The 25,605-nt window shown below is 42.3% G+C and overlaps 1 protein-coding gene across 4 annotated transcripts in view; it reads left to right on the top strand.

Moving 5' to 3' along the window:
• Window positions 1-25,605, top strand: part of RNF38 (ring finger protein 38) — a 116,586-nt gene that overhangs the window by 57,865 nt on the left and 33,116 nt on the right. Inside the window, exons 1-2 of one of the 4 annotated variants that reach the window (XM_054184811.1) lie at window positions 10,387-10,490; window positions 10,885-12,727. Coding sequence is in view for 1 of the 4 variants with exons in the window: in XM_054184809.1 (XP_054040784.1) it covers window positions 5,512-5,582 (71 nt within the window). In the remaining 3 variants the exon portion in view is untranslated. Of the gene's footprint in view, window positions 1-5,511; window positions 5,583-10,312; window positions 10,512-10,884; window positions 12,728-25,605 lie in introns of those variants that run through there. The other 3 variants (XM_054184809.1, XM_054184812.1, XM_054184810.1) reach the window with 3 other exon arrangements.

Genomic DNA, 25,605 nt, shown 5'->3' with positions numbered 1-25,605 from the left:
CAGGCCCATGCAAACCTCATGAAGTTCAACAAGGCCAAGCGCAAGGTCCTGCACGTGGGTCAGGGCAGTCCCAGGCACAAACACAGGCTGGGTGGGGAATGGCTTGAGAGTAGCCCTGAGGAGAAGGCCTTGGGGGTGTTGGTGGGTGAGAAGCTCAACATAAGCTGGCAGTGTGCGCTTGCAGCCCAGAAAGCCAACATATCCTGGGCTGCATCAAAAGAAGCATGGCCAGCAGGTCAAGGGAGATGATCCTGCCCCTCTACTCTGCTCCTGTGAGACCCCACCTGGAGTACTGCGTCCAGCTCTGGAGCCCCCAGTACAGAAAGGACATGGACCTGTTGGAGGGAGTGCAGAGGAGGGCCACGAAGATGATCAGAGGGCTGGAGCACCTCTCCTGTGAGGACAGGCTGAGAGAGTTGGGGTTGTTCATCCTGGAGAAGAGAAGGCTCTGGGGAGACCTTATAGCAGCCTTCCAGTATTGGAAGGCAGCCTATGGGAGACATGGGGAGGGACTCTTTACAAGGGAGTGTAGCGATAGGAGGAGGGGTAATGGTTTTAAACTGAAAAGGGGTAGATTTAGATTAGATATTGGGAAGAAATTCTTTCCTGTGAGGGTGGTGAGACACTGGAACAGGTTGCCCAGAAAAGTTGTGGATGCCCCATCCCTGGAAGTGTTCGGCGCCAGGCTGGATGAGGCTTTGAGCAACCTGGTCTAGAGGGAGGTGTCCCTGCCCATGGCAGGGGGCTTGGAACTAGATGATCTTTAAGGTCCCTTCCAACCTAAACCATTCTGTGATTCTATAATAATGCTTCAGTCAGAATTAAAGCTGTGCTTGTAATAGCCCTCAGATCTGCTCTCCCTAAGGTGCAATTAGTCTTGGGCTGGTCTAAAATTCCGTGCAAATTTGGGGATATGAAGGTAGCTTAACTGAGTTTCTATCTACTCCCTGCACTCAGGGCAATGTAAATTGGCTTATAGTTCCTTTCAGACCTCCAGCATCATTTAACTGTTAAATCACAGTTGAAAACTGTTTGGTCATGCAGACTAGAAATCCGCTGAGGTCATCTTTGGGATTATGACTCTCAGTCTTCCTTACAGATGGGTGAAAGGTGATTAACCTTTCTTCAGGTTTGTCTCAGTGTAATCTGTTTCTTGGAAAGAAAATGCTTAGAAAACACGGTAACTCCATTATTTAAAGCTGCTTGTTTAAAAAAAAATAAATTAAAAATTAGGCAGATCCTGCAGGATTTCCTGCCTGTGTAACTCAATACTGCATTTTTGTGGAGCAGAGCCTTTAGCTGGTAATGCTCTGTGTCAGTGCCCCTGGATCTGTTACCTCTGCTCACCTCATTCAAGGGACTGCATTAGTAGTGCTGGCTTTGAAAGAAATCCTTTTCCAAGGCTGCTTTTGAGTGAGGCTGTTGGTGAGATCAGTCAGCTAATTGGTGCAATGCAGCCAGGATGTCTGTAAAATTTTTACTTTTGACAGTTAGGGGTTGGTGTCTTACGTGTTGCTATTGTGCTGTAGGGTATTAGTAAGTAGTTGACCAGAAATGGAATAAATATGGTGCGAAGACCATGAAAGACCCTGTTTAAAAAAAAAATAAATTAAAAATTAAAAAGAAACCATTGGCATATCCTCTGCTAACTGCACTTCGTTGTCTGTGGCTCTGTCTATAGAACAGTTGAGTGTGATTGAGACATGTAGCTAAAACCCAAGCTAGCTTTGTTCTTGCTAGTGTGGATATTGTTAGAATTGAAGCTATGGCAACATGAAACCTAATGGGCTACCCAGGTGTCAGAAGTGGTATTTACTAACTGAAAGCTGTACTATTGCAGCTGTGTGACTGCTGCTGGTATCCATTCCAGCTAGGAGAAAGCCAACTTATCATTGTGCTTGAGTATGTGATCACATCTTGAAAAGCCTATGTGTAAAGCCTATAATGTAGCCTGTAATGCAAGGTCTACATTTATGAGTTTAATTTACTAGAGAACAAGTTTTAGGTGATGTTGAGGTTGGACGTAGGCCCTGCACCACCTCTGAAAATTTCTTTCATCATTCAGACGTGGTGCCCAAAATAAGTTTATATGTATTTGTTGTAGTTTGGCAGAATTGAGCTGTTTTCATTATTTGCTGCCTGTCTTTTTTATCTTAGACTAAGAGGTCATATTTTACTTCAATTCTGCCTCTGTCAAGCCTTATCCTTAACCCTGTGTTGTCTTTGGGTTTTTTAGGTTGCCTTTGAGCTTGAATCAATTCCAAATTTCAAGAAAGCATGTGGAGTGTGCCTAGTGAAAACACTTGTGTTTTGCATAAGTCTAAATCAAATGGGAAGGGAACTTTGCATGTTTTGAACAGTTTAAAACTGGTCCTTTTTTCCCTTCCCACCTTGAAGTGCCAACTGTATACTGATTTCTTCTTTGCTCTCCTTTCCTGCAAAAATACACAGTATGAGCATGTTCTACTGCTGTTCAAGCCAGTACAGCCAGAGTCAATGACTCCTATGGCAAAATAACTTTTTTTCTGATGTGGTAGGTCAGAAAGCAGCTAATTTTGTGAAGCTCTGTGTTTGGAAGCAATTTTTTTTTTTAAAAAAGAGTAATTGTCCAAAAATCAGCATGCCTTTTTTTTTTTTTTTTTGGCAAAATTGTCAGCTCTGTCTGAAGAGGCCAGCTAGCCAGCTAACTCACTAGGATCTCAGGAACTCATGTATTTAACATATTTTAGCCAATCGTTACATCTGCATGGATAAAAGTTTTACCAGGGAACCTAGCTGCCATTCCTCATGTCATTTGATGACAAAAGTCCTGATTGTGTCTTGGACTATGTACTGATAAGTTTGCAGAGTGAAAGTAGTGTTTTGTCCAAAATTATCAGTTTAGAGTTAAGTGATTTTTATTTTTTTTTTATTACCCACCCCACCCCCCAATGAAAAGAACTAAATACATTTTCTTGTTTGCCTAAGAACTAAATGAGTTTTGTGTTTCTGTGTGTCTTCTTGGTAGTGTTACAATCAGAAAAGGACCGCAGGATGGCTGTTGCTAATTTTTCTACTCCAGGATTCAGTTTATTGCTTTTTTTCTCTTCTCCATGCATTATTTCTGAAGCTTTCTTGGTTGCTTTAAGGTAACTCTGGCTTCTCAGAAGTACCAAGTAGCGCAGAAGTGCAGGTGAATTCTCACAAAAGCCAGAGTTTTGCTGCACCGTCATCTCCAGCAAAAATTTAAACAAACAAAAAAAGTTTAAACAACAGCCTATGGCTGGCTGCCTGCTTAAAATGATTATCTTCTTTGATCGATTCTGTGCTGGTCCAAAACACCACATGGACTGCAAAGCTTTATGGCAGACTCTTTGTGTAGAATAGGTTGTAAATATTACAGAATAGGACTACTAACACTTCAAAATTATAGCAGAAGGAGCACAAAAAACTTGTATAGAGAAGTTCTAGGTAGATCTTCTATAAGGAAAATCATGAAATGGTGTAGCTTTACAAATTAGACTGGTTTTTCTCCTTGCTTTTTAAAAATTGTTTTGCTCAGTATTTGCAGGAAGAAGTAATCTTAGGGAGGCATAAACTAAACAATAGCAGTTACCCTACTCCTGTATTTTCTGAGAAAGGAAACAGCACATTAAGTAAAACTTTACAGTGTGAGTAAGGGTGTTGCGTGAAAGGGGCAAAGTGGTTTTGGCAGAAAATAAACCCCCTTGTGTTCTAACACTTCTCACCAAGGTGGGAGGCTAGGTGCAGCTTGGTTTAAATTCTGAGTGATGCCCAATGCAGCACTATCAGTCCAATTGCGTTTAATATATTGAACTGTTACGATTTGGATGCACTAATAGTGGACTGCACCTGCAGTCTAGTTGTGCTCATGAACTAGCACGGCCACTCTCCAGTCTTTGGTCGCGTTCAGTGAGGAACCAAAACGACTAGCTACTTAAACAGTGCAGTTTATTTAAACAACAGATATATAGGTTCTTAGGATTGCTGGCGATAAATACATTGTCTGCAAAGCACGTGCAAATGAAAGTATTGTTACATATACAAAATGCGCGACAAAGTTATAAACGACACAGCCTGGCTATAAATGTAGGAAAGAGATTCTCTAGAGAAATTTCTAAGTTTCCCGAGAAAGCACTCGGTATAATCTAAGTCTTACCCAAAGGCGTCCCCATGAGGGGGAAGAAAGGCTCAGCCCGTCGACTGATCCCGGAAGTCAGTGATGGAATTCTTCGTGATGGTGTCTTCCCTGCATATCCCCGCTCTCTTGGGCTATCTTTGTACTACTTGTTATCTTCAAGGTGGAGTTTGAGTGACTTTAGTCATACATAGTTTTATTATGATTGGTGTAAAATTCTCTTGCTTCACAATTAAAGGTATAGTTTCCGAGAAATTCAGGGCACAGACTCAAGGAGGAGTGCTCGCATCTTGGTGGCGGGTAGCCTTTGGGATGGAGGTGTGTTTTGGTATTATAATGACATTATAATGAGCAAAGTTCGCACAAAGGACAGCATTTCATCAAAATTTGACAAAATGTTGGCTCCGAGTATCGAGCAGGCAGCTAATTGGCAGCTTATCTGTTTCATGGTATCATCCCATTCCCGTATCTGCTATACATCATAAGATAAAGCCTCAGAATAATTGCATCCTGTCCCGTACCTCATCTAGCTTCACAAGCATCCTTATCAGGGAACCACAGGTGTTGTATTCTTCATGCCAGCTGCGGCTGTTTTCTACCTCAGAAGCTTCTTGATTTTATACTTTTCCTTAATGTGTGAACAATGCTGTACTTTTGTATTTTTAGCCAATTTAGTAATTATTCCACAAAGGGTTCTGTAAATCTTTAAGAATCTATATGGATACAATCAAACTTTAGTTTGTTTCCCTCCTAGGACAGAAGTCTCAGGACTGGGGTAAGCCTTTGCAGAGGTCTGCTGTCCCTTTTTTCCTAGATGTAAAGAAAATGGTGGATAGACGTTAAGCAGGCAGAAATTCCACTTCAAACAAAATAGATATCATTAAAACTTTTGTGCTCTGACCTTGGATTTTTCCACTCACTCTTATTCTTAACATATCACTGGAAAGAGACCGCTGTTTTGTGGCTACCCAGGGTGCTGAAAATTTTCTGTAGTAATGGATATGGGACAGGACTACACTGCCTAAACATGAAAGGTGTAGCTTCTCCTCTTCCATCTATGTCTGTGTGTACTTCACTGCATTTGTTTGGTTTGGATTAATGAACTAGTTCTAATTTTATTCGGTTTAAAGGTTTAGAAAAACTGTATGTGAAGACATTGTTGGCACACTGCAGAATGTTTCTCTGATGCTTATTCAGTTATCAGAATTAAATGCATGACTTGTCAGACATAGCTGTTTGGCAACTAAATCTTTCTTCTGTGGGGGGAAAAGAAGAATGTTTGCTAAATTTGTCTTTATTTTTAGTGTTCACAGGAATTGGTCTATCATTTTAATTATTTTTTTTCTCTTCCCCCTCTCCCCCTTCTTTTATAGGTAGCATTGGTACATCCTTTCAATGCCACTCAATCCATCAAGATCACATTTGTAATGATGACAGTGACAAGGTGAGGCTTACATAAATGTTTCCTTCACAAGATGCATATGCATTGGGGTTTTTCATATATTGCTTTTACTATACAAAGATTGTTTGTTTTGCAGGTATAGCTCAGTTACTCTGAACTCTCTCTAGCACATAAAGAAATATATTTTACTCAAGACAATCTTGTAGACAGTTAAGGAGAATTTTGTCTTTAGTACTATATTTTTCTTTTTGCTTGTATTCCTTTGCTATTCTAAATATTTGTGATTGTTGATATTGACACCCTCAGTTAATAAAGAACAGCAATGTTTTTGGTAATTTTTACGTAAGGCAAGATGTCTTGTTGCCTCTGACTTAAGAGGTTAGAGCCTAGTGAATTGTTCAAAGCCTTTTTGCAGTAGCTGTATTTTCCTGTTTAGGAGTTGGGAACTTAAGGTTTTACAGATTGGAAGCTTCTGTTCGGTGCCACAGCCCTAAAATACCAACCTGTCTAATAGTGTCAAGCATTTTCCTAACCCTTTTTTGTCATGTTCTGAAATTAGCTTGCTTTGAGTCAGTAGAGTGCTGGATGTTAAATGTTCAATAATACTTGGATGAGTACTGTAAGCGTGGCATACAGAAGGGAAAAGTTTTGACATTGAACTTGTGAGACTTGCCTTCATGTTCCTGTTATTGTTGATGGTTTTACCTTAAGCTTTACTGTCTGTAAATAATGCAAATTGATTAACATTAATTCAACATGTAACATGTATTACATTTTTTATATAAAATTCTAGTTGATCGCTTGATTAAAATGACCACTTGTTTGGAAAAACAGTGAACAATCTTCAGAACAGACATCTGTGCTCTTCTCAGAAGTGCCACTGAACTCCGTGCGCTTGTTGTAAAAGAGAAGATAAACCACTAATGCTCAGTTAGTGTCACTGGCAGGTATAGGCTGACTGGATGTGTGTTCTGTTTTTTGATTTTTTGGAGGGCTTGTGTATATGGATATACTTTTCATTTTTTAAAATCATAAATAGTACTTCCTAAAAGCAGCTGGTTACAGTACTAGGGTACAATTGCAATTGTCTACCAGTCTTTAGTTGTGTATCACATATGCCTGTATTTTTATGTCAGTTTTTGAATGGGTTATTAGTTTCCACTGTGAATTACTTTGAAAATGAGAGTTCCAATTTAATTGGATTTAATTGATTTATTTATCTAAAAATTTTTATTGTTGGGCTTTTTTGTGTTCATTCTAGAAACTTTATGAAAAGCATGCCTTCAGAATAGTTTGACATATCTTTGATTAGTCAGTATGCATGTTTCAGTGAAATAATTTACTGCTCTGTGGCTGACCCTGTGTAACCAGTTTTTGTATTAGAGGAGAAATGTAAATGGTAGTATTTGACTGGCAATCTGCGTATATTTTACAGTAGGTTCTCCACAAGCCCAGTCTTCATTTCCTGGACAACAGCATGAGAAAAGTTCAACACCACACATGCTACAAGAATGTTGCAATCTTAATGAAAACAATTCCCAGGCTTCCACCCCAATTACTTGTTTTTGTTGACTTGGCACTTGAGAATCTTGAATTCATGTTCAGTGACATCAGCAGGAAACCAAAGTCTAAGATTTTTCATGTGTGGCCTCACTGCATTAAGAAGGATGTGTCATTGTTGAGAGCATTATTGGTAGTACTAAGAACCTGTTTTATTTCGTAGCACCAAAACCAGTACTTTGCCTCTTGTCTTATAAAAATAACTAGTATAGCATAGATACAGAGTACTTTTCCCATTTTACTTGGTGTTACAAAGTGATTATAATTGAGATACATCTTAAAATAATTGTTGCTTTGGAGATGGGAGCTTTTAAGCTTCAGTGAGTGAGTCAGGGGACCCTTTTTTCGTGTTTGTAATGTCTTTGATTTTTCTTTGAAGTATAACATGCTGTATATGTTAAATACCTATGATTTTTAAATTAATGACATACTTAAAGCTGCAATTGTCATTCTTAAAATATTAAATAATGGAACTGAATAAATTTATTTTTGGAGCACAGAATTTAAGGAAAGGTATTTCTAACAAGGAACTATCATTTCCTGGAATATCACTTTGCTGTAATGCCCAAACAGTGGTTTCCTACTAGTGTTAAACAGAGAGTTAGATGCAAGTACATTACTCTGCAGAGCCTTTCAATCATATTCAGTTTATTTAGCTTTAAAAATATTTTTGGTCTTTTGGGTGGTTGTTTCACCAGTGGTGTACTTCCATTAAGGGATGCTTGCTCAATTTGAAAAGAAACTCCAAAGATGCCACTCTTAACTACTCCTGGGACATGTCTTTTCAGAGATCTCATCAAGTTATCTATTCCTTAGTTCTCATGCAGCTAAAACCCCAATTGACCACTCAGTAGTAATGAAAAAAAAAATAAAGCACCATGAGAGCAATCCAGTGGACTTTTTTCCACTACCACCAAGGGGCTGGAAATTATTATTATTTTCCAAATTTTTACCTTGCTTTACTCATTTTTAACTTATTTTCATTTATTTTACTTCCATGGTATTACTCCTATTAGATTTGCTTTCTTATAGTATGTAAGGAATTTCTTTTTGCTCAGTAATTTTGATCCAAACACATAACTACGTTATTTGATTCAGTATTTCTAACCTTTAAATTTCCCTGTTGTAGTTCATTTTGCATTTCTTTAGTAATTTCTTGTTTCTGAACTTACTCCTATTTGTCTGTCTTAATTAGCATCCAGTCCTCAGTCTGTAATCCAGAGGGCTGTCAAATCTTGAAAAAGATGTTTTTCACAAGAGAGGAAGTATTTCATAAGTTCTAATGAAAAAAACAAAACAAAAAAAAAACAACAGACACACAAAAAAAAACAACCCCAAACAAACAATCAATCCACTTCTGTGTTTTCCTCTTTGGATACTGCAAAGTCAGGTAAGATAAGTCTAACAGACATAGCTGAACTCAAGATGATTCAGGAATTCAAATATATTAAGGTCCATCACTTTTATTTATCTATATATGTGATCTATGATATCAGACTATATGCACCTCTTGTGGGGAATGTGTGGGGGACAATGCATAGAAAAATGAAAACATTAGAAGGAATTTCTCTTGGACCCCTCCAGTTTCAAAACTGGAAAAAATTCCTCCTGTCCAATTCATAGAATCATAGAATGTGTTGGGTTGGAAGGGACCTTTAAAGGTCATCTAGTCCAACCCCCCTGCAGTAAGCAGGGACATCTTTAACTAGATCAGGTTGCTCAGAGCCTCATCAAGCCTGGCCTTGAATGTCTCCAGGGATGGGGCCACCACCCCCTCTCTGGGCAACCTGTGCCAGTGTCTCACCACCCTCATTGTAAAGAACTTCTTCCTAATGTCTAATCTAAACCTACCCTGCTCTAGTTTAAAACCATTGCCCCTCGTCCTATTGCTACATGCCCTTGCAAACAGCCCCTCCCCAATTAGGACAGCACTAATTCATTCCTCTTGGTGTGTGTCATCTTCCCTCCCATCCCACCTTAGTTTCAGTTAATTCTGTCTGTTCTAACTGAGTAGCTTCGTGCCTTTTTCATTTTCATTTCCCATCTGGCAGCTGCAAGGATATAAAGTACTGACTGTAAACCACTTTCATGCCTTGTGAATTGTCTCCTTTATAGTATTAATTTATATCTACAGCAGATGGTTTGGTTTTTTTCATCAGATTTAGGGAAAAATTTAATTAGACTGAGGAGGACTGAATGGAGTCAGGTTTGAAAGGTGAAAATAGGGTGATAATATCTTAAATTTAAGATATAGCTTGAGTAAATCTGTTCTCCGATACCTCATTTGTTCCCTTTGCTAAGCAGTTCTGCATCAAGAGCCGGTCGTCCTGCCGGACTGGTAGCAAAAGGCTGATTATGTTCCTCTAATGACTCATCAGCAGGTGACGTTGCTCCTCTGGGTTTCGCTGACTTTCTCTAATCAGTCTCGCCCCCTCCTCCGTTTCAGGAAACCCAGACCCCGTCAGTGCGAGCGGAGCCGACGGCCGACGGCCGCTGCCGAGGGGCTCCATGGCGTTCGTGCTGTTTCGTTTTCGAGTGTCCCCCGCCCCGCCGGCCGGGTTCCGCCCTCTCTCCGCTCGGGGGCGGTGCTTGCACGCAGCCGCCTGCGGCGGGCTGATCGGTTTCGTTTTAAGCAGCGGGGACGGAGCGACGTGGCGGCGGGAAGGCACCGTGGGAGCGGGAGACCGGCTGGCGGCCCGAAGGCGCGGGGCTGGGCAGAGCAGCAAGCCAAGCTGCCCGCCCGGCGGCTGCGCGGGCCGCGGCGCCGAGCGACGAACCGAAACTAAAGTGGGGAGAGCAGGGGCCGTGCCTGCAGGCGGGCTCGGCCCGCTGCGGACGGGAGGGCGGAGAGGGAGGGCGGCGCTCACAGCGTTTATGGGACGCCCCGCCGCCCGCGTGTGGGCTGGCTGCCTCGCCGCCTCTTCCGGCCGCGGCTGTGACGCGCGGGGCCGGCCTCCCTGCCGCCCCCAGGTGCGAACAAAGGGCGGCCCGCCTCACCGCCGGTGGGGCGGGACCGGACCGGGCCGGGCCGGGCCGGCTGGAGAGTGACGTCACCGGCCCCCGGAGGCGGCGGGGTGCGCGCGGGTCCGCAGCACCCCGGCGGAGCGGAACATGGCGGGGGGCGGCGGCCGCGGGCCGCGGGAGCAAGCGGCAGCGGCGCGATCGCAGGACGGGCCAGGGGCACGCGGGGAACTCGCCCTGTGATGGGCGGAGGAGGCCGGGCCGACGCTCCCGGAACCGATCGCGCGGGCAGGCCGTGTAGGCCCGGGCCGGGCGGCAGCAGCGGGGTCCCCGGCCGACGCGACAGGAGGCGGCGCGGGAGCCCTGACGGTGACTGGCGGGCGCGCGGAGGAGGCGGGGGCGCGGCCCCGCCGTGCCCCGCGGCCGCAGGTACCGGCGCGGGGACGGCAGGTAGGGGTGGTGGAGGGCGATGGGACTGCTCGGGGCGGGGCCTCGCTGGCTCCGCCCGGTGCCCCCGGCGCGTCAGCGGTGATGCCGGCGGCCGAGGGAGGGGAAGGGGGGAAACGGGGTGATCTCCCGGGATAGAGCAGCGGGCGCGCCGGGGTGGCTTCGCGGCAGAGCCGGCTCTGTGGGGCCGCCGTTCGTGAACGTAGAGGGCGAAGGAGACCGCGCGGCCTGGGCGGGAGGTCGCCGCTGGGCGGCCCGAGTGCCCGCCTGGAAGCCGTGCTTCCACGTGTGGCGATTTGCAAGGGTCGGTGAGAGCTCGGCGAGGTTAATTCGAGGGACGTAAGCGTTTGATCCTGTTAAAATTGCTTTGTCAAAGGTGTAGGACCGGAAGCTAAAACTCAGCTGACTTTCCAGGACTGAATTGCTGTGCGCAGCCCTTAAGAAGCAGATTCAATGTGCGGCGTGCAAGTACTTCCGAAGCACCAAACTGCTGATTGTCCTCCAAATCTTACAGCAAAGTGAAGATTCTAGGTGTCTCTAATTCTCTTGAGTTAGTTGAAAAAGAACAACTGTTCAAGGAGACATTGATGTTGGGGAGCATATGTTTTAGGGCATTCTGTTAGTATTTTTTAGTATTTTAGAGTTAATTGCTATTCCTGTATAAGGTGAAGTGGATTTTATATATATATATCTAGATGAGAAACATGCTTCTTGTTTCTTCAGGAAGTGTGTTTTAAAACTGATTATGTTTTGAGATGTGTTCTGGAGACATCTGTTTTAAGTTGTAATTGTTTATAGCAAGTAATTTAGTTATTACTTACACAGTTGAATTGTAAGTCATGACAATGTTTAAGAATGTATAGCATTTGCATTTTGAAACAGATTTTTGAGGGTGCTATTGGGAGCAAATGCATATGTTCTGATAAGGTCTTCAATTGTATAGTGAGGCAACTGGAATGGTAAGGCGGACATGATTGCTAATAGTCTGCCTTACTCAGGTGTTGCTTATTACTTGATTAGGTGTTGCTGCTGATGTGCTTGTTCTTAAATGCCATTCACTGAGGCAGTGACTTCGGTTTCAGTTGCCAAGTTTATGGTATTTATCCACATCCTGTGGATCTTGCTATTTGCTGGCCCAACAGAGTCCTTAATTGCTTCACAGGACTACAAGAATGAAAAATACAAACCCCTTGATGGGGGTATTGTAGCTGTGGTATTAGAGACTCACCCTCCATTTGGACAACTACGTGTGTAGTAAGAGAAAGGGGGGTGCAGCCCTTAAGGGGATTAAGTATGAGACAGGAGAGTTTATAAGTGGCATGGCATATTCAATGGCTAGTGAAAGTTGATAATTTCAATCTTCCTTAATCACTAAATTTCTAGGGAAAATATCCCTATGTATACATAGAATAAAAACATGAAGAATGTTTCCAGGGAATTGTTACTAGGAGGTAGTACATTTAAAGAGTGGTAACTGCGAGAAGTGGTATGTAAATAAAAGGGGTTTATAAATTAGGGATCTCAAGATTCTTTCATGTGAAACTTATTTTGTCATCTCCCTGACTGACACAACAGGTTAGATTTTATTTTATTTTCATCTTGATCACTTTGACTTTTTTAATAAAAGTATAGTAAGTACTGAATTGAAGTTGTAAGTTCATTGGTCCTTGCTTTGCACCTGCAGCGTGAGAGTGTAGAATTGTGTTTCCTTTTTCTGAAAGATACAGTTTTGGCTTGGAAGCTGATGTCAGCGACATCTCTGCTGTTGTGATTCGTGAAGCTTATGCATCAGCTTATCTAAATACATTTCTTCAATATGGCTTATTGACAAAACAGGAGGTAATTAATAAGATTTAAAGTGATATTGTTGAAGTCAAGTTACTTTTTTAACTCTTTACTGAGAAAATATTTAAGAATTAAATGGTTTCTATGTAAGTTCTTATTAGAGTATAAAAATTGGTGCAATTAGGAAAACAAGTTACTTCTTTAGGGCTACTGTTGTGTTGAAACTTAATTTGTAGTCTTGTTGTGTTTCAAAAGCTGTTGTACGTGTTTGTCTGTGGAAACTACATTGGCTAAATTGCTAGGGAATCTAATGAGAATATGTACAGAGCAAGTCTTAGACTTCTAAAGGTTTTCTCACTTAATCTTTGTTTGTAGCTCCACCACCCTCATCCCCGACCCGAGAGGGATTTGAAAAGTTAGGAATAAGGGTACAGGTAGGATGTGAAATTTCTTTTTTCCTATTTTTAGTCAGAGAGTTGCTTTGACTGTGGAGGACTGATTCTTGAAACTTCTGGAAAGATTCAGGTTTGGCTTAACTGGTTCATGCAGAAATATAGCTTGTAGTTTCCTTTTCTGTGTAAGTATCCGTATCAAGTTAAATAATCTAATATGGCATATTTAAATTCTTTTGTGGGCAAAGCTTGTCTAGGTTTCTGATTTAACAGGATGATTTTCATGGTTTTTACTCTTTAGCTTCACTTGGGAATGGGTAGGTTCCTTTTTTGCTAACTCTTGAAAGATCAAGGAAACTTCCTTTGCTTTTTGGTGCCCTCTACTGATTTCTGTTTGTCAGAACATCGAAAGTCTTGAACAGCTGTAAAATGCTAACAGCAGCAGCTCTTTAGAAACGCTGTGGACGAAAAAGAAAGAAAGGAAGTCATTTTGCAACTTAGAGTATTTTGTGGATTGCTGTCCAACCAGTTTGGATTGCAGTGGAATGTTCCTCGCTGGTAGAAAAAATAGTTAAGCAGCATGTCTTAACTGTGGGCGTTCCAGCTGTAAAAAGACTGGTGCCTTTGCTCTTCCCCTCTCAGAAAAACAGTCCCTGGTTCTCAGTGAGCACATTTCATATTTGCTGTCCTAGAACTTTTTACCTCCTAGTTCACTTGCAATAACGTTACTTTTTGTATTTCTCACTACAACCTCAGATACTATTAAAAAAGCACAGTGCTGCCTGTAAGCATGACTATGTATACCATATTTTGCTGGGTTTCTGTTTAAATAGCCCTTTCATTTTGTCAGTCTTGCAGTTTTGTTCCTATCCCCAAATTCTGTGAACACCTGTGTCCTAGGCAAACTGAGCAATTGCATGAGGCTCTCTCCAGAGCCTCGCCTCTTAGCTTTGTATTCTGTCTTTGACAGCTGACAGAGCTGGCCAAATTTTTCTTTCATGTTGCAGTAAGAGTAAATCATTGTGTGAGTAGGGATGAGAGCATTCATGGAACAACTTATGGTGCTGCTGACCAAATGCTCTGTTTGGCAGTGTTCCTGAAAGCTTTAGGAGATGGCCTTCTCTCTAGACAAAAATTAAGAACTCTTTTTCCTTATTCAGGTTAGTTCTTTAGAAGGTCTGTGTTGGGATTGTTCTTTAAAAAAAGGTGTGATGTGCTGAATATTTGTAAGTACTGAGGGAGGGCATTTTTGTTCTGGTGTCCTCTGTGTGTCAGTCTTGGGAAAAGACTGGAAGGAAATATAGAACAAGAGGGGAAATGATGAGATTAGAGACATGAAAGTAGGGACAGGTATTCATTTTAAATAACGTGGAAGGAACTTGTGAAGATGAATAGTGAAGTGCCAAGTGGGTGAGTATGGATTTAAGAAAAATGTTCAGATATGAACACAAAGAGCCTGGCAAGACCAATATGCATTTGGTCATTTTGTATGTGAATTTCTACTGATCATAGGCTAGAGATCACATGTGAAGCTTTCTTTCACTTTATTCTCAGTTTTCTTATTGTATCAGAGAACAGTCAGAGCACTCTTCCTCAAATTCAAATAAAAAGACCTAGTATAGTGTTTGTATTCTCTGCTCTTCTTTCAATATGTGGATGTTTACATACATCTGGAGATGAAATGTGACTTAACAGTTCGTAGCTGTGATGGTGACTTTGGTCATTGTAGGGCAGAGCTTGAGGCCATGTGAAAAAAGTACACATCTCACTGAATTTCTTGAATGCTTTAAATTCTTTTTTCTTTTTTCTCCTTAGTGAAAATGTGGGATGAGGTTTGAGAAGTCACCAAACCATGCTTATTTGAGTGCATTTGGGGAAGTGAGGCTTTTTTTCCTTCATGTATCATCTGATACATATCATGTGGGTTTTGTTTGGTTTTTTTTTAACAAAACGTACTCTGACTTTGTGTGAGAATAAATCTATTTTCTAAAGTAAATGAAAAGATCTACACAAGTATAAGCTGTTTCATGAAGCTGAGGACCTGCAGTGCTTTCTCATGTTCCTCTTTTAGGTTAACTTAGTAGAAAATATAAATCTTTCTTGTTTTTGCTGTTCCCCATAATATGTCACTTACATTTAGAGGACCCTTTACATCCCACTATAAGGATTATATACATGTCTAGATGACCTGTGTTAGATCATAGAATTGCTGAGGTTGGAAGGGACCTTTAAGATCATCAAGTCCAACCTTTAACCTACCCTGACAAAAGACACTTCTAAACCATGTCCCTAAGTGCCCCATCTACCCTTTTTTTAAACACCTCCAGGGATGGTGAATACACCACCTCCCTGGGTAGCCTATTCCAATGTTTAATAACCCTTTCAGTGAAAAAATGTTTCCTAATATCCAATCTAAACCTCCCCTGACATAACGTGAACCTGTTTCCTCTCGTCCTATCACTTGTCACCAGGGAGAAGAGGTCAGCCCCCATCTCTCTACAGCCTCCTTTCAGGTAGTTGTAGAGGGTGATAAGGTCTCCCCTCAGCCTCCTCTTCTCCAGGCTAAACAACCCCAGCTCCCTCAGTCGTTCTTCATAAGGTTTGTCCTCCAGACCCCTCACCAGCTTTGTAGCCCTTCTCTGGACACGCTCCAGCACCTCAATGTCCCTCTTGTAGCGAGGGGCCCAAAACTGAACGCAGTACTCGAGGTGGGGCCTCACCAGTGCCAAGTACAGGGTGATGATCACTTCCCTAGTCCGGCTCACCACACTATTCCTGATACAGGCTAGGATGCTGTTGGCCTTCTTGGCCACCTGGACACACTGCTGGCTCATATTCAGCCGGCTGTCAACCAACACCCCCAGGTCCTTTTCTGCCGGGCTGCTTTCGAGCCACTCTGCCCCAATCCTGTAGTGCTGCATGGGATTGTTGTGACCCAAGTGCAGGACCCGGCACTTGGCCTTGTTGAACCTCATACCATTGGTCTCAGCCTATTGGTCCAGCCTGTCCAGATCCCTCTGCAGAGCCAACCTACCCTTAAGCAGATCAACACGCCCGCCCAGCTTAGTGTCATCTGCGAACTTACTGAGGGTGCATTCGATCCCTTCACCCAGATCATTAATAAAGATATTAAAGAGAACCGGCCCCAGCACCGAGCCCTGGGGGACACCACTTGTGACCGGACACCAACTGGATTTAACTCCATTTACCACCACTCTGTGGGCACGGCCATCCAGCCAGTTTTGTACCCAGAGAAGAGTACACCTGTCCAGGCCATGAGCAACCAGTTTCTCCAGGAGAATGCTGTGGGAAAGAGTGTCAAAAGCTTTGCAAAAATCCAAGTAGATAACATCCACAGCTTTTCCCCCACCCACTAAGTGGGTCACCTTATCATAGAAGGATATTAGGTTTGATAGGCATGACCTGACCTTCACAAACCCATGCTGACTGGGCCTGATCACCCTGTTCTCCTGCATGTGCCGTGTATTGGCACTGAGGAGGATCTGTTCCATGACCTTCCCAGGCACCGAGGTCAGACTGACTGGCCTGTAGTTCCCCGGATCCTCCTCCAGGCCCTTCTTGTGGATGGGTGTCACATTTGCTAACCTCCAGTCAGCTGGGACCTCCCCGGTTGTCCAGGACTACTCATAAATGATGCAAAGTGGCCTGGCGAGCACTTCCGCCAGCTCTTTCAATACCCTTGGGTGGATCCCATCCGGCCCCATAGATTTGTGCACCTCCAGGTGCTCAAGCAGGTCCCTCACCGTTTCCCTTTGGATTACGGGGGCTTCATTCTGCTCCCCATCCCTGTCTTCTAGCTCAGGGGTCTGGGTACTCAGGGAACAACTGGTCCTACTGGTGAAGACTCAGGCAAAGACTGCATTAAGTACCTCAGCCTTTTCCTCATCCTTGGTTACTAAATGATGATAGCCTCCCAATATGTGTATTTTGTAGGGGCACAGGAGCCAGCTGCTGTTGCAGCAGTTAATATGTTCACAGGGCCTGTGGTGAGTTTCATGCATGCAAAAAGTGAAGTTCCACAAGCTACTGAGGTCAAAACGTGTGTTCAAATCCCAACTAATAGAGAAGAACAACTTTTTTTCCCCAAAGCTTTTTAAAACAACTCTATTAACTTACACAAGCTGTTAGTAAAAATGAAATGGCCCATGTAGGTTTAAAACATAGTCTAAATACTATGAGTTTTAAAAACAATCATAAAATCATTTAGGTTGGAAAAGACCTTTAAGATCATCAAGTCCAACCATTAACTTAACACTGCTGAGTCCACCACTAAACCGTGTCCCTAAGAGCCACATTCTTACTGGAGAACTCACAGTGTCTGTTGCAGATGTTCTCTAATTCTTGAGAACAGGTAAAATGGTGATGTGACTGGTGGTGGGTTGAAGCAGAGGTTCTAAACCCTGCTTAACACTGCAGAAGTTGAGCAAGCAGTGTTTTGTGCTCTAGCTGAACTGACACACGGTAGGATGAAAAAGATAACTGCGTTAACCAATGGGACCAAGCCAGCAAATTTTTTTGGGCAAACCCAATTATACTGGCAAAAGATTTGTATTGCTGATGTTTATTCTGTCAGCTAAAGTTCCTCTGAAGAGCTTTTGCCAGTAAAAGCTGTCTGTCTTTGCAGTATGATTCTCCTGGCAAATCTTTATACATAGACAAGTCCTTTGATGCAGCCCTGTGTCCAACTGGATAATCTTTGTTTGTTTTGTCTTGGAAAAAGTACATCAGTTAGGCTTGGAAATGGTCCATCTTTCCATAAAATCTGTAACTTTTTTGCCATGTGTGGCACAGGGCTCTTAATTTATTGCACATATTTGCTTATTTTAGTAGTTCCTTTCTAGATTTATTTGGAGTTAGAATTTTAAGAGTATATTTTAAGGAAATGTCAAGCATTATGTATAAACTCCCAAGAGCTCTTAATCTGTCAGCTTACAAGTTGATATTATCAAACTTTTTTTCCTTCTGTTTCTTTTTTCCTACTGTTATGCAAAATTTATGTGTGGATCCCTCAGGGACGAGGCACAATGCTTGACAAGTGAAAGCTTTGGCTTTCATTAAAGACTAGCGTGGTCACAGTGGGAGCCTGGGACACCAGTGCTAATCAAGTAGGGTCCCAACACAGTGGAGCCCTGCTCGGGAATGAAGCTCAAGGGAAAGCACCGCAAGGTTGTATAATAAAAATCGTGTTGATTAACATATCATACATATGCAATGTCCTGTTTTGCTCATTAGTGAACTCACTGATGTAATGCGAATACTGTTCCGAATTCTGAGATTTGCAGCTGGTTGTCATTGTTAGCGCTGGTGCAAAAGTGCAGATGGGGGATGAAGCGAACTATCCTGGGTTACTGAAACATCAAAATAAGATGTGCTTGGGACTCTACATACTTGGATGGAGGAGGCAAACTAGCCTGGTTTATCATGACAAAGTCTTCTTGCGCCCTATACCGCCCTTTTCATTTTTGTTAATATGCTTGTTTAGGAGAAGGGGTAAGGGGCTGTTGTTTTTTCGGCATTTTCCTTACTTTTTGCTGGTTTTAGAGGTAGTCTTCATCTCATTCTTCATGGACTACAGTATCTGTCAGTATCCTTATAATTTTTCTGTGTATCATCAGTGGAAGAGTTGTGTGATTCCTGTAAGGGTACGTGGAAGGAGAAGGCATAAGCTTGTATAAGTGTCTGGTCAGGGACCTTTTCAGTGCCAAGAGGGGATAGTAAGAAAAGGGGGAATAAATAGGAACATTCTGAGACAAACCTGACTGCAAAAAAGTAAGGGAGGCAGTAACAAGGACCAAACTCGGTCACTCACTAATTGATGAGGTTATGTGGAACATGAGAGTGTTTATTTCAGTGAGATTATTTGATCGAAGACATTGTCAAATAGGATCATAAGGAAAAGGGGGAAGCCATAAGCAAAATACACAGAGACACAAACCTGTCAGACAAACTTAATGGAGACAAAGGCAAGAAACAAACCTGGTCAGTCACACTAGCTGATGAGCTATCAGGAAGCTGCACACAAACAAGGACTTCGTGACTGATAAGGGATGCAAACCTGAGGGTCCAGGATGTTGGAGAGGGTCAGTGGGACTATGCCAGCTGAGGAGGTGATGTGTAGGGGAAGGGAGTTGGGGAGGGGCAAAATGGCACCAGACAGAAAAGGGAAGAATCATGTGTAAACTGTGGCCAGTTTTTACACTTGCCTTGCCAAGCCCTGTGACTTAGCACTGCAGTCTGTCCTATTTTATGAGATCTTTTATTAACTACCTCGATGCATAATCTCATTCTGTATCCCATGTGTGTGAGTGCTGCAGGGAGTGAGAGAGACCAGCTTCAGTGGAGACTAGGCCAGCAACTGGAGTCTCTCTGGAGATGTTGGCACCAGCAATGGAAGTAAGTGAGAGTCTTGATGTCAGGAGGTGGCAGGGCTGTAGTTCCCTGGATTATCTTGTTGATTTCCTGCAGATTCTATATCCATAGTGACAGCTACTAGGAGGTAATGGGTGTGAGTTGACTGGGTGCCGGCTACTGGAGTCAGACCAGGGAAGTGGGCAGCCTTGGCATATGTCAGTTACTGGAGGAAGAGGGATCTAAGTACCAGCTGCTGGGGCAAGTGAGTGTCTCTGCTGCCAGCACCTGGAGAAAGAAGGGTGTCTGTCCCCAAAGCCAGGTACCAGGGTGATTGTGGGTCTCAGGAGTGGGACAGCAGGTCACAGCCCGTGTGCCTGTTGCTGGCTGCTGGTGGGGAACAAGTGTCTGTATCTTCCCCAAACCTGCTTGGCAAGTAGTGGGGCCCTTCTTCAAGTTTGGTCCCCCTTGGGACCAGACTCGGGGGTCAGCAGACTGAGTCCCCATGCTAGTATTTTGGGGAACCTGTAAGCATGGGGTGCCTGTGGGATGAGTGAGTGAGTCCTGTGTATCTGCAGTGAGCACCAAACTGGACCAGCCAGCGAGTCAGGGACTCATGGAGTGGGTAAGGGGGCCCAGGATTGGGGCAGAGGTGCTCAGTGGGCAAAGGGGTACTTGGGATATCCACAAACATGCGTGTGCTTATGAACCTGGAGGGTGTCATGTATGTGCTACACTAGTGAACTCCTCTCTGTGACAGACCACGAGGAGGAGGGGACTTGGCTGCCTGTCCTTGTGTTTCTGTGTGTCTTGTATGTGGGTGCTGTTGAAGTCCATGCCTTGTCTATGGCAGTGTATGTGACCAGCTGTGTCAATGCCCTGTGTGTGCTATGCATCTGGGATACATGCTCAGTTTTACTACTGGTTGAACCTGAAAACTGGTTACTGCTGATGTATTTGCAAATGGGAAGACAGCAGATGTGACCCTCAGCCTAGAACAGACAGACCATCACCACCCCGCTCCCTGGGCACACTTGATTGGGCAGGAGGAATTCCTGGACCCGGAAGAGGTGACTGCTCCTCACGTAACATCCCTTAAGCTTCTTTTCCTTGCTGTTGAGAGAGGAGATTTTATTCTTTTATTGCTTTGGCATCTGATGTTTATGCTCATAGTTTCCAGTATGCAGGGGATCAAGAGCTCTGTCACCATGGTGAAAAATCATGAGATGTTTTAGCATAGTGATGACTTGTCAATACACTGGAACAGCAAGTAATATAAATAACTAGGCTTGTTACTAATTTTTAACTACAAGTACTTTTCTTCATTGTACTTCCTTATTTCTTACACAGTTAATACATATGTGGACCAAACATAGGAAGGAAATACCAGTTTTGGAGTGGGCAGAAGAAACAAAATGCTCTTTGAAAGTGCATTTGAGGGGACTGATAATTTTGTTATTAATCAGACTGGTGGCTTACCTCTGGAAACAACATGATAGGCAGTGTTTCTGTAAAAGTTTTTTAACCAAAATTTGCTTGTAGATCTAGATAGCTGGCTTTTTTAAATAGTTGGCAGACCGCTGGCAAGGTGTGAGGAAAACAGATCTAAGATAATTTCTCTCTGTAAAGGAATCTACTTTGCCTTTGGTTCATGGCAGCACATAGGGAAAGATGGTGTAATTAATGCTTCAGCTTTGTGGCCTATGTTGTCCTTCATTTGCTATCAGATTAAACCTGACTTTTTCACACATAAGGTAGGTAAGTAAGAACAGTCTTCTAGTAAGTACCCCAGTCACACACACAGAAGCCAATAGATAAAACGCTATTTCCTTGTTCGTAATAATAAGTATTAGTTATTTTATTATCAATGTAAAAATTGAAAAGTAGAGAATGTTTTGATACAGTTTTCTGCTTCTCTTGTGGGCTTCAGTTCAAAATGTAGGAAGACTTTGTAGATTTCTAAAGCAAAGCTTTGAAAACTACAGTTCTTGTTTAATACTGCGAAGGTGTAATACCACTGTGCTAGCATTGATTTTTTCAAAGATCCTTTTTTTATCAGGTGGTGCATTTCTATCTCAGATTGGTTTTATACATCTGTTCCTTTGCATCTTCTAAATAAATGGTTTTATTACAAAGCTTGCTTCCTCAAAAAAATTCCACCTTTATTATTCACAGCTTTCTAATGGAGAAACATCTACGGGCATCATTGTATGCTTACTCTTCTCAGGGGTAATATAGGTAATTGATAAAAACAGTCCGTTATGTCACTGTGTGTGTACCTACATAGCCTGTGCCGTGTTTCAAGGCTTGAGGTAGTGAAAGCTGAAAGTTTGAGGTAGTCAATTACTGTGGTGATTGTGGCTGTGAAAATATATGAGCAGGTAATTACTGTTACACTTTATTGCATTGGTTACAGGATATTACTGAGCTAACAGTCTACAAAAACCTTCTGTGTGAACTGCTTCTGAGTGATATTTTAGGAAGACTTTGAGAACAGAGTATTACATGTTTACTGAAATGCAGATACAGGACATTCATTGTGTTTACTTTATCTCTACATTTTATCATTGCTTTTTAAAAAGAGTTAAAAACAATCAGCGTGTTTTGGTTTTTGGTAGCTTAAAAGATTCTTGGAAATCCTAGACAAATACAGAAAATCCTCATCGTCTGTGAGCTAAATTTCATGCAGAGGACTTTAACAAGACGATTAATGTGCAATAATTCTGTGGAAATACACTGCTGATCTTGCAGTGGAAATAAAACATGTTGGAAGCAAGACTCCAGTATTCTTTGCAGCTTGATTTGTGCCCCCACTTCTCTGATACACAGACTACAGTAAAGACCAGAGCTCTGTCTCTAATACCCGTCCTGCATTAGTTTATAATTGTATGTTCACTTTTGTCATTGGTCAGTAAGCATGTCTCTATTACAGTACGTAAAGGTTGAGTTCTGTGTACCTTTTCTTCAGTGGGAATAACCACTTCTCTCTTCCCCCTTGTTCTGGGTTGAGCAACCCAGGACTAATTTCTCTTCTAATGCTGGGGAAAACTGCACTTTTTAGAAGACTGTAGTGTCTGAATTCGTGAAATTATTTACTTTATTGCTGGCTAGGCTATGTGGGATTCAAGGTCTCGGTGTTTTCCAACCTTGCCAGGTGCAGGGATGAGGAGGAGCAAGGCGTGGGCATTTGACCCAGCCTAGCCAACAGGATTATTTCATACCATGGATGTCACATTCGATATAAATTAGAAAGTTTGCTGTGTAGTTTCTCTCTCCCTTGATGGTGGCAGTCCGGAGGAACTTCTTGCCCCAGATGCCGGAGCCTTGAGCCCTTCCCTTCCTTCTGAAGCCGCAGCACTCGCAGTGTCCGACATTTGCTCTCCACTGCTGGGAGCGCACAGCTTCCTGCTAACAGAATTGGCTGAGTATAATTCTTGTATATCTTATATTAGTATCGGGATTAATACTGTTTTCATTAGTATCTTTCTTAATTATTTACTCTTATCCTATTAAGTCTATTTATATTTCAACCCTCATGTTCCCTTGCTTTCCCTGATCCCCCTTTCCGGCTGGGTAGGGGTCATCAGGTGATAGAATGATCATCTAAATGACAATAAATTGTTATGGGTTTTCTCAACGATAACACACCTTTATTAGACATGAACGTGGTATCAGGTATCAGGTTATCATGTAAAAGAAAATACCAGAATAGATTTATTATTTTTTTTAGACACTGGCCGATTTTCACTGGAGCTAGCTGATGGGCTTATAAAGTTTTGCAAGGGACAGACAGGTGAAGAGATGTCATCTTTCATATTTCTTCATTGTTAAAGGTAATGACAGAGTAGGTGAATGGTTAGACATTGCAAAAAAAAACATTACTCGGGAAATGCTGTGGCGCAGAGACACCTAGTGACAAAGAATCTCAACTACACTGCTCTCAGAAGAGCAACAGGTTAGTTAAATACAGCTCTGCGCTGAACTGGCTTGTCTACCTTGTAATGCTACACCTGAGTTAAACTTCTGCCTGTGCTGCTTGCTGGAGGTGAGATGGAAGAAGACAGTAATGCTTAGAAGACCATCTGGGCCTCGATGACTCTATCCAGTCACATAGGTGACTTTCTTTTTCATGGTTCTAGGATCATGGGGCGCAGCTCTTCCAGAACATACTAGACCTGAGGTGTATAATGTACTGAAATGAGCTTAGTCCTGGACACAACTGACTGTTCAGCCCAAGAACTTACTAGTACTGTAGGTATGATCAGAGTATTGGAAATGTTGGGATTTGAATCAGATCACTGTTGTTGGAGCATATAGATCCTTTGCAGGTAGGGTATGCAAAATGCTCAGTTTACTAGCCCATTAGATGCCTATAGTTAAATTTGAAAATGCTTATAAACTTTCACATTTACCAGTTCGTATCATGGGAAGAATCATTGCCTTCTCAGTATGCATTCATGAAGAGGAAACATGCAGCTGCAGATTTCCAGTCAGCCTGGTAGGGTTATATAGGGTATACCCATCAGATTGTGCTTATTGTGTAAAACCTTCTAATGAAAATGCTACGCTTGAAAATACTCTTAAAGTATTAGTTTACTTTTATAATACAGGTCTTCATGGGCTGCGGGTTGGATGTAGTTTATTCCCCAAATTTGAGACTGAGGGTGTGGAATAGTTTCTTGTACTTCCCAGGACCATTAAGTGGGAATATGCAGAGGGTTGGAGAGGAGAGTGATTTTCAGATATTGGCAGCAACTCTTTTGGTAATAATTCCCTTCTGTAGTGGTTGATCATCTATGTGTGTGTGCAACCTTTATAATTTGTCTGGAAAAGGAGAATGGAGAAGAAAAACCTCAAAGGATGTTGTCTTGGTGAAAATATCTGGTTTTTCCCAAATGAAGTGGAACAGCATTTAGATAAAACACAAAAAATTATTACAAGAAACATATAGAAGTATAACAAACAATTTTTTTTTAGTATGTTTTCTTTAAAGGATATTTTACAAATGGGCGTATTCTTTAATCACCTTATTACCATAACACTGAGAGCTTATAGAGTACAGAAATGAGAATGAGTAGTGCTTTTACCTTATTAATAATAATAAGGTAGTGCTTTTACCGTATTATTTAAAAGCTAGATACAATGTTCTTGATAGCTGCCAGACATTCTGTTCTTGCTGCCTGCTTGGCAGGAGAAAAATACACAGCATAATGGTTGTAAAAAGCAGTAGTCCCAGAGAATGCTTTAAATATTAGCAATATGCAACTTGCACTCAAGGCATTTCTCAGGTATATTTTCCAGTTTTTTACTGTTGAGCTCCTGAGGACAGGCAGCCTTCTGTAAGAGTCATCCTTTACTTGGACATCTACTGTCATGAACCCTCAGGTGCATACCTGTCTTTTGATCTATTTTTCTCTATAAAATCCAAGTGGAGTTGGTTAAGGAGTTCAAAAGAGATTGAGCAACAAGCAGATACATGCATCATCAGCTTGTTTCCCTAAGGAAATGTCCTGGTTTGAGGTAAAACAGAACCAATTTTCTGATTTGTAATTTTACTTTTTAGCTGGGCCTCTTCTAACTGACTGAAGTCTGAAATTAACAGCATATTGTTCAGAAACTGTTCCCTCTCAGAGTGATAAGACCTGATTATACCAAGGAACGGTATGCACAGAGGCTCTTGCTTAGACTTATTGCTATAACAACCAAGGTCAGCTAACTTCGCTGTTTGCCCTGTTAGAGGGTGGGAAGGGGAGAAGCGTAGGGGGGTCCCACCTGCAGGGAGGAGCAGACGGGACAGGTGACCCAAAACTGACCAGCAGGGTATTCCATCCCAATGCGTCACGCTCAGTATAAAAGCTGAGGGATCAAAGGGGCAAGGTGGCTGTGGCTTGCTCTTTCTTCAAGGGCCGACGTCTGAGGAGGACCCTGTCTGTTCATCTGCCTTTGATCCCAATCTTAGCATTCCTGACTCTAGTTCCAGAATTCAGCTCCTGTCCATCACTGACTCCAGTCTGGGACTTTCCCTGTGTCTGCTGGCGATGCAGTCATCATCCTGGGAGCTGGATAGTTTTTTGTATATATTGTATACTTTTTTCTTTAATTTTTATTATTCTATTATTATTTACTATTTTCTTATTTGTTATTATTTTCATTAAAGTAGTTTAGTTCTTTTTCTAAACTCCTAAATCTCCTTATATCTTCCTTTCCTCGCTGAGGAGAGAGGGGGGGGAGGGCCATCTGTCATTCTGATTGGCCAATCTGGCCAAAACCACGACAGGAAATTATCAGATGTAGAATTAAAAATAGACACCCCCATTTGTTTTATATTTGTGTGTTTGGTGGATTTTTGGTGCTTTTTGTTGTTGGTGGTTTTGAGATGTTGGTGACTGCATGAGATAAGGTATAGTAGGGTAAAACTGCAATTTGTGTCAAAGTATTTCACTGAAAAGGGGTGAAATTTAGTTAAAAAGGCCATAAGTCAAAAGAGAGGAAAAATACCTTTTTTTTCTCTTAGACACCTGGACAAAATTTTAGGTGTTAAAAAACAGTGT

This window comes from Rissa tridactyla, chromosome Z, assembly GCF_028500815.1.
Source record: "Rissa tridactyla isolate bRisTri1 chromosome Z, bRisTri1.patW.cur.20221130, whole genome shotgun sequence".
In the NCBI taxonomy this organism is placed as follows: domain Eukaryota; kingdom Metazoa; phylum Chordata; class Aves; order Charadriiformes; family Laridae; genus Rissa; species Rissa tridactyla.
Note: the sequence above shows the minus strand (reverse complement) of the source record. Positions and strands in the feature narration are given on the sequence as shown.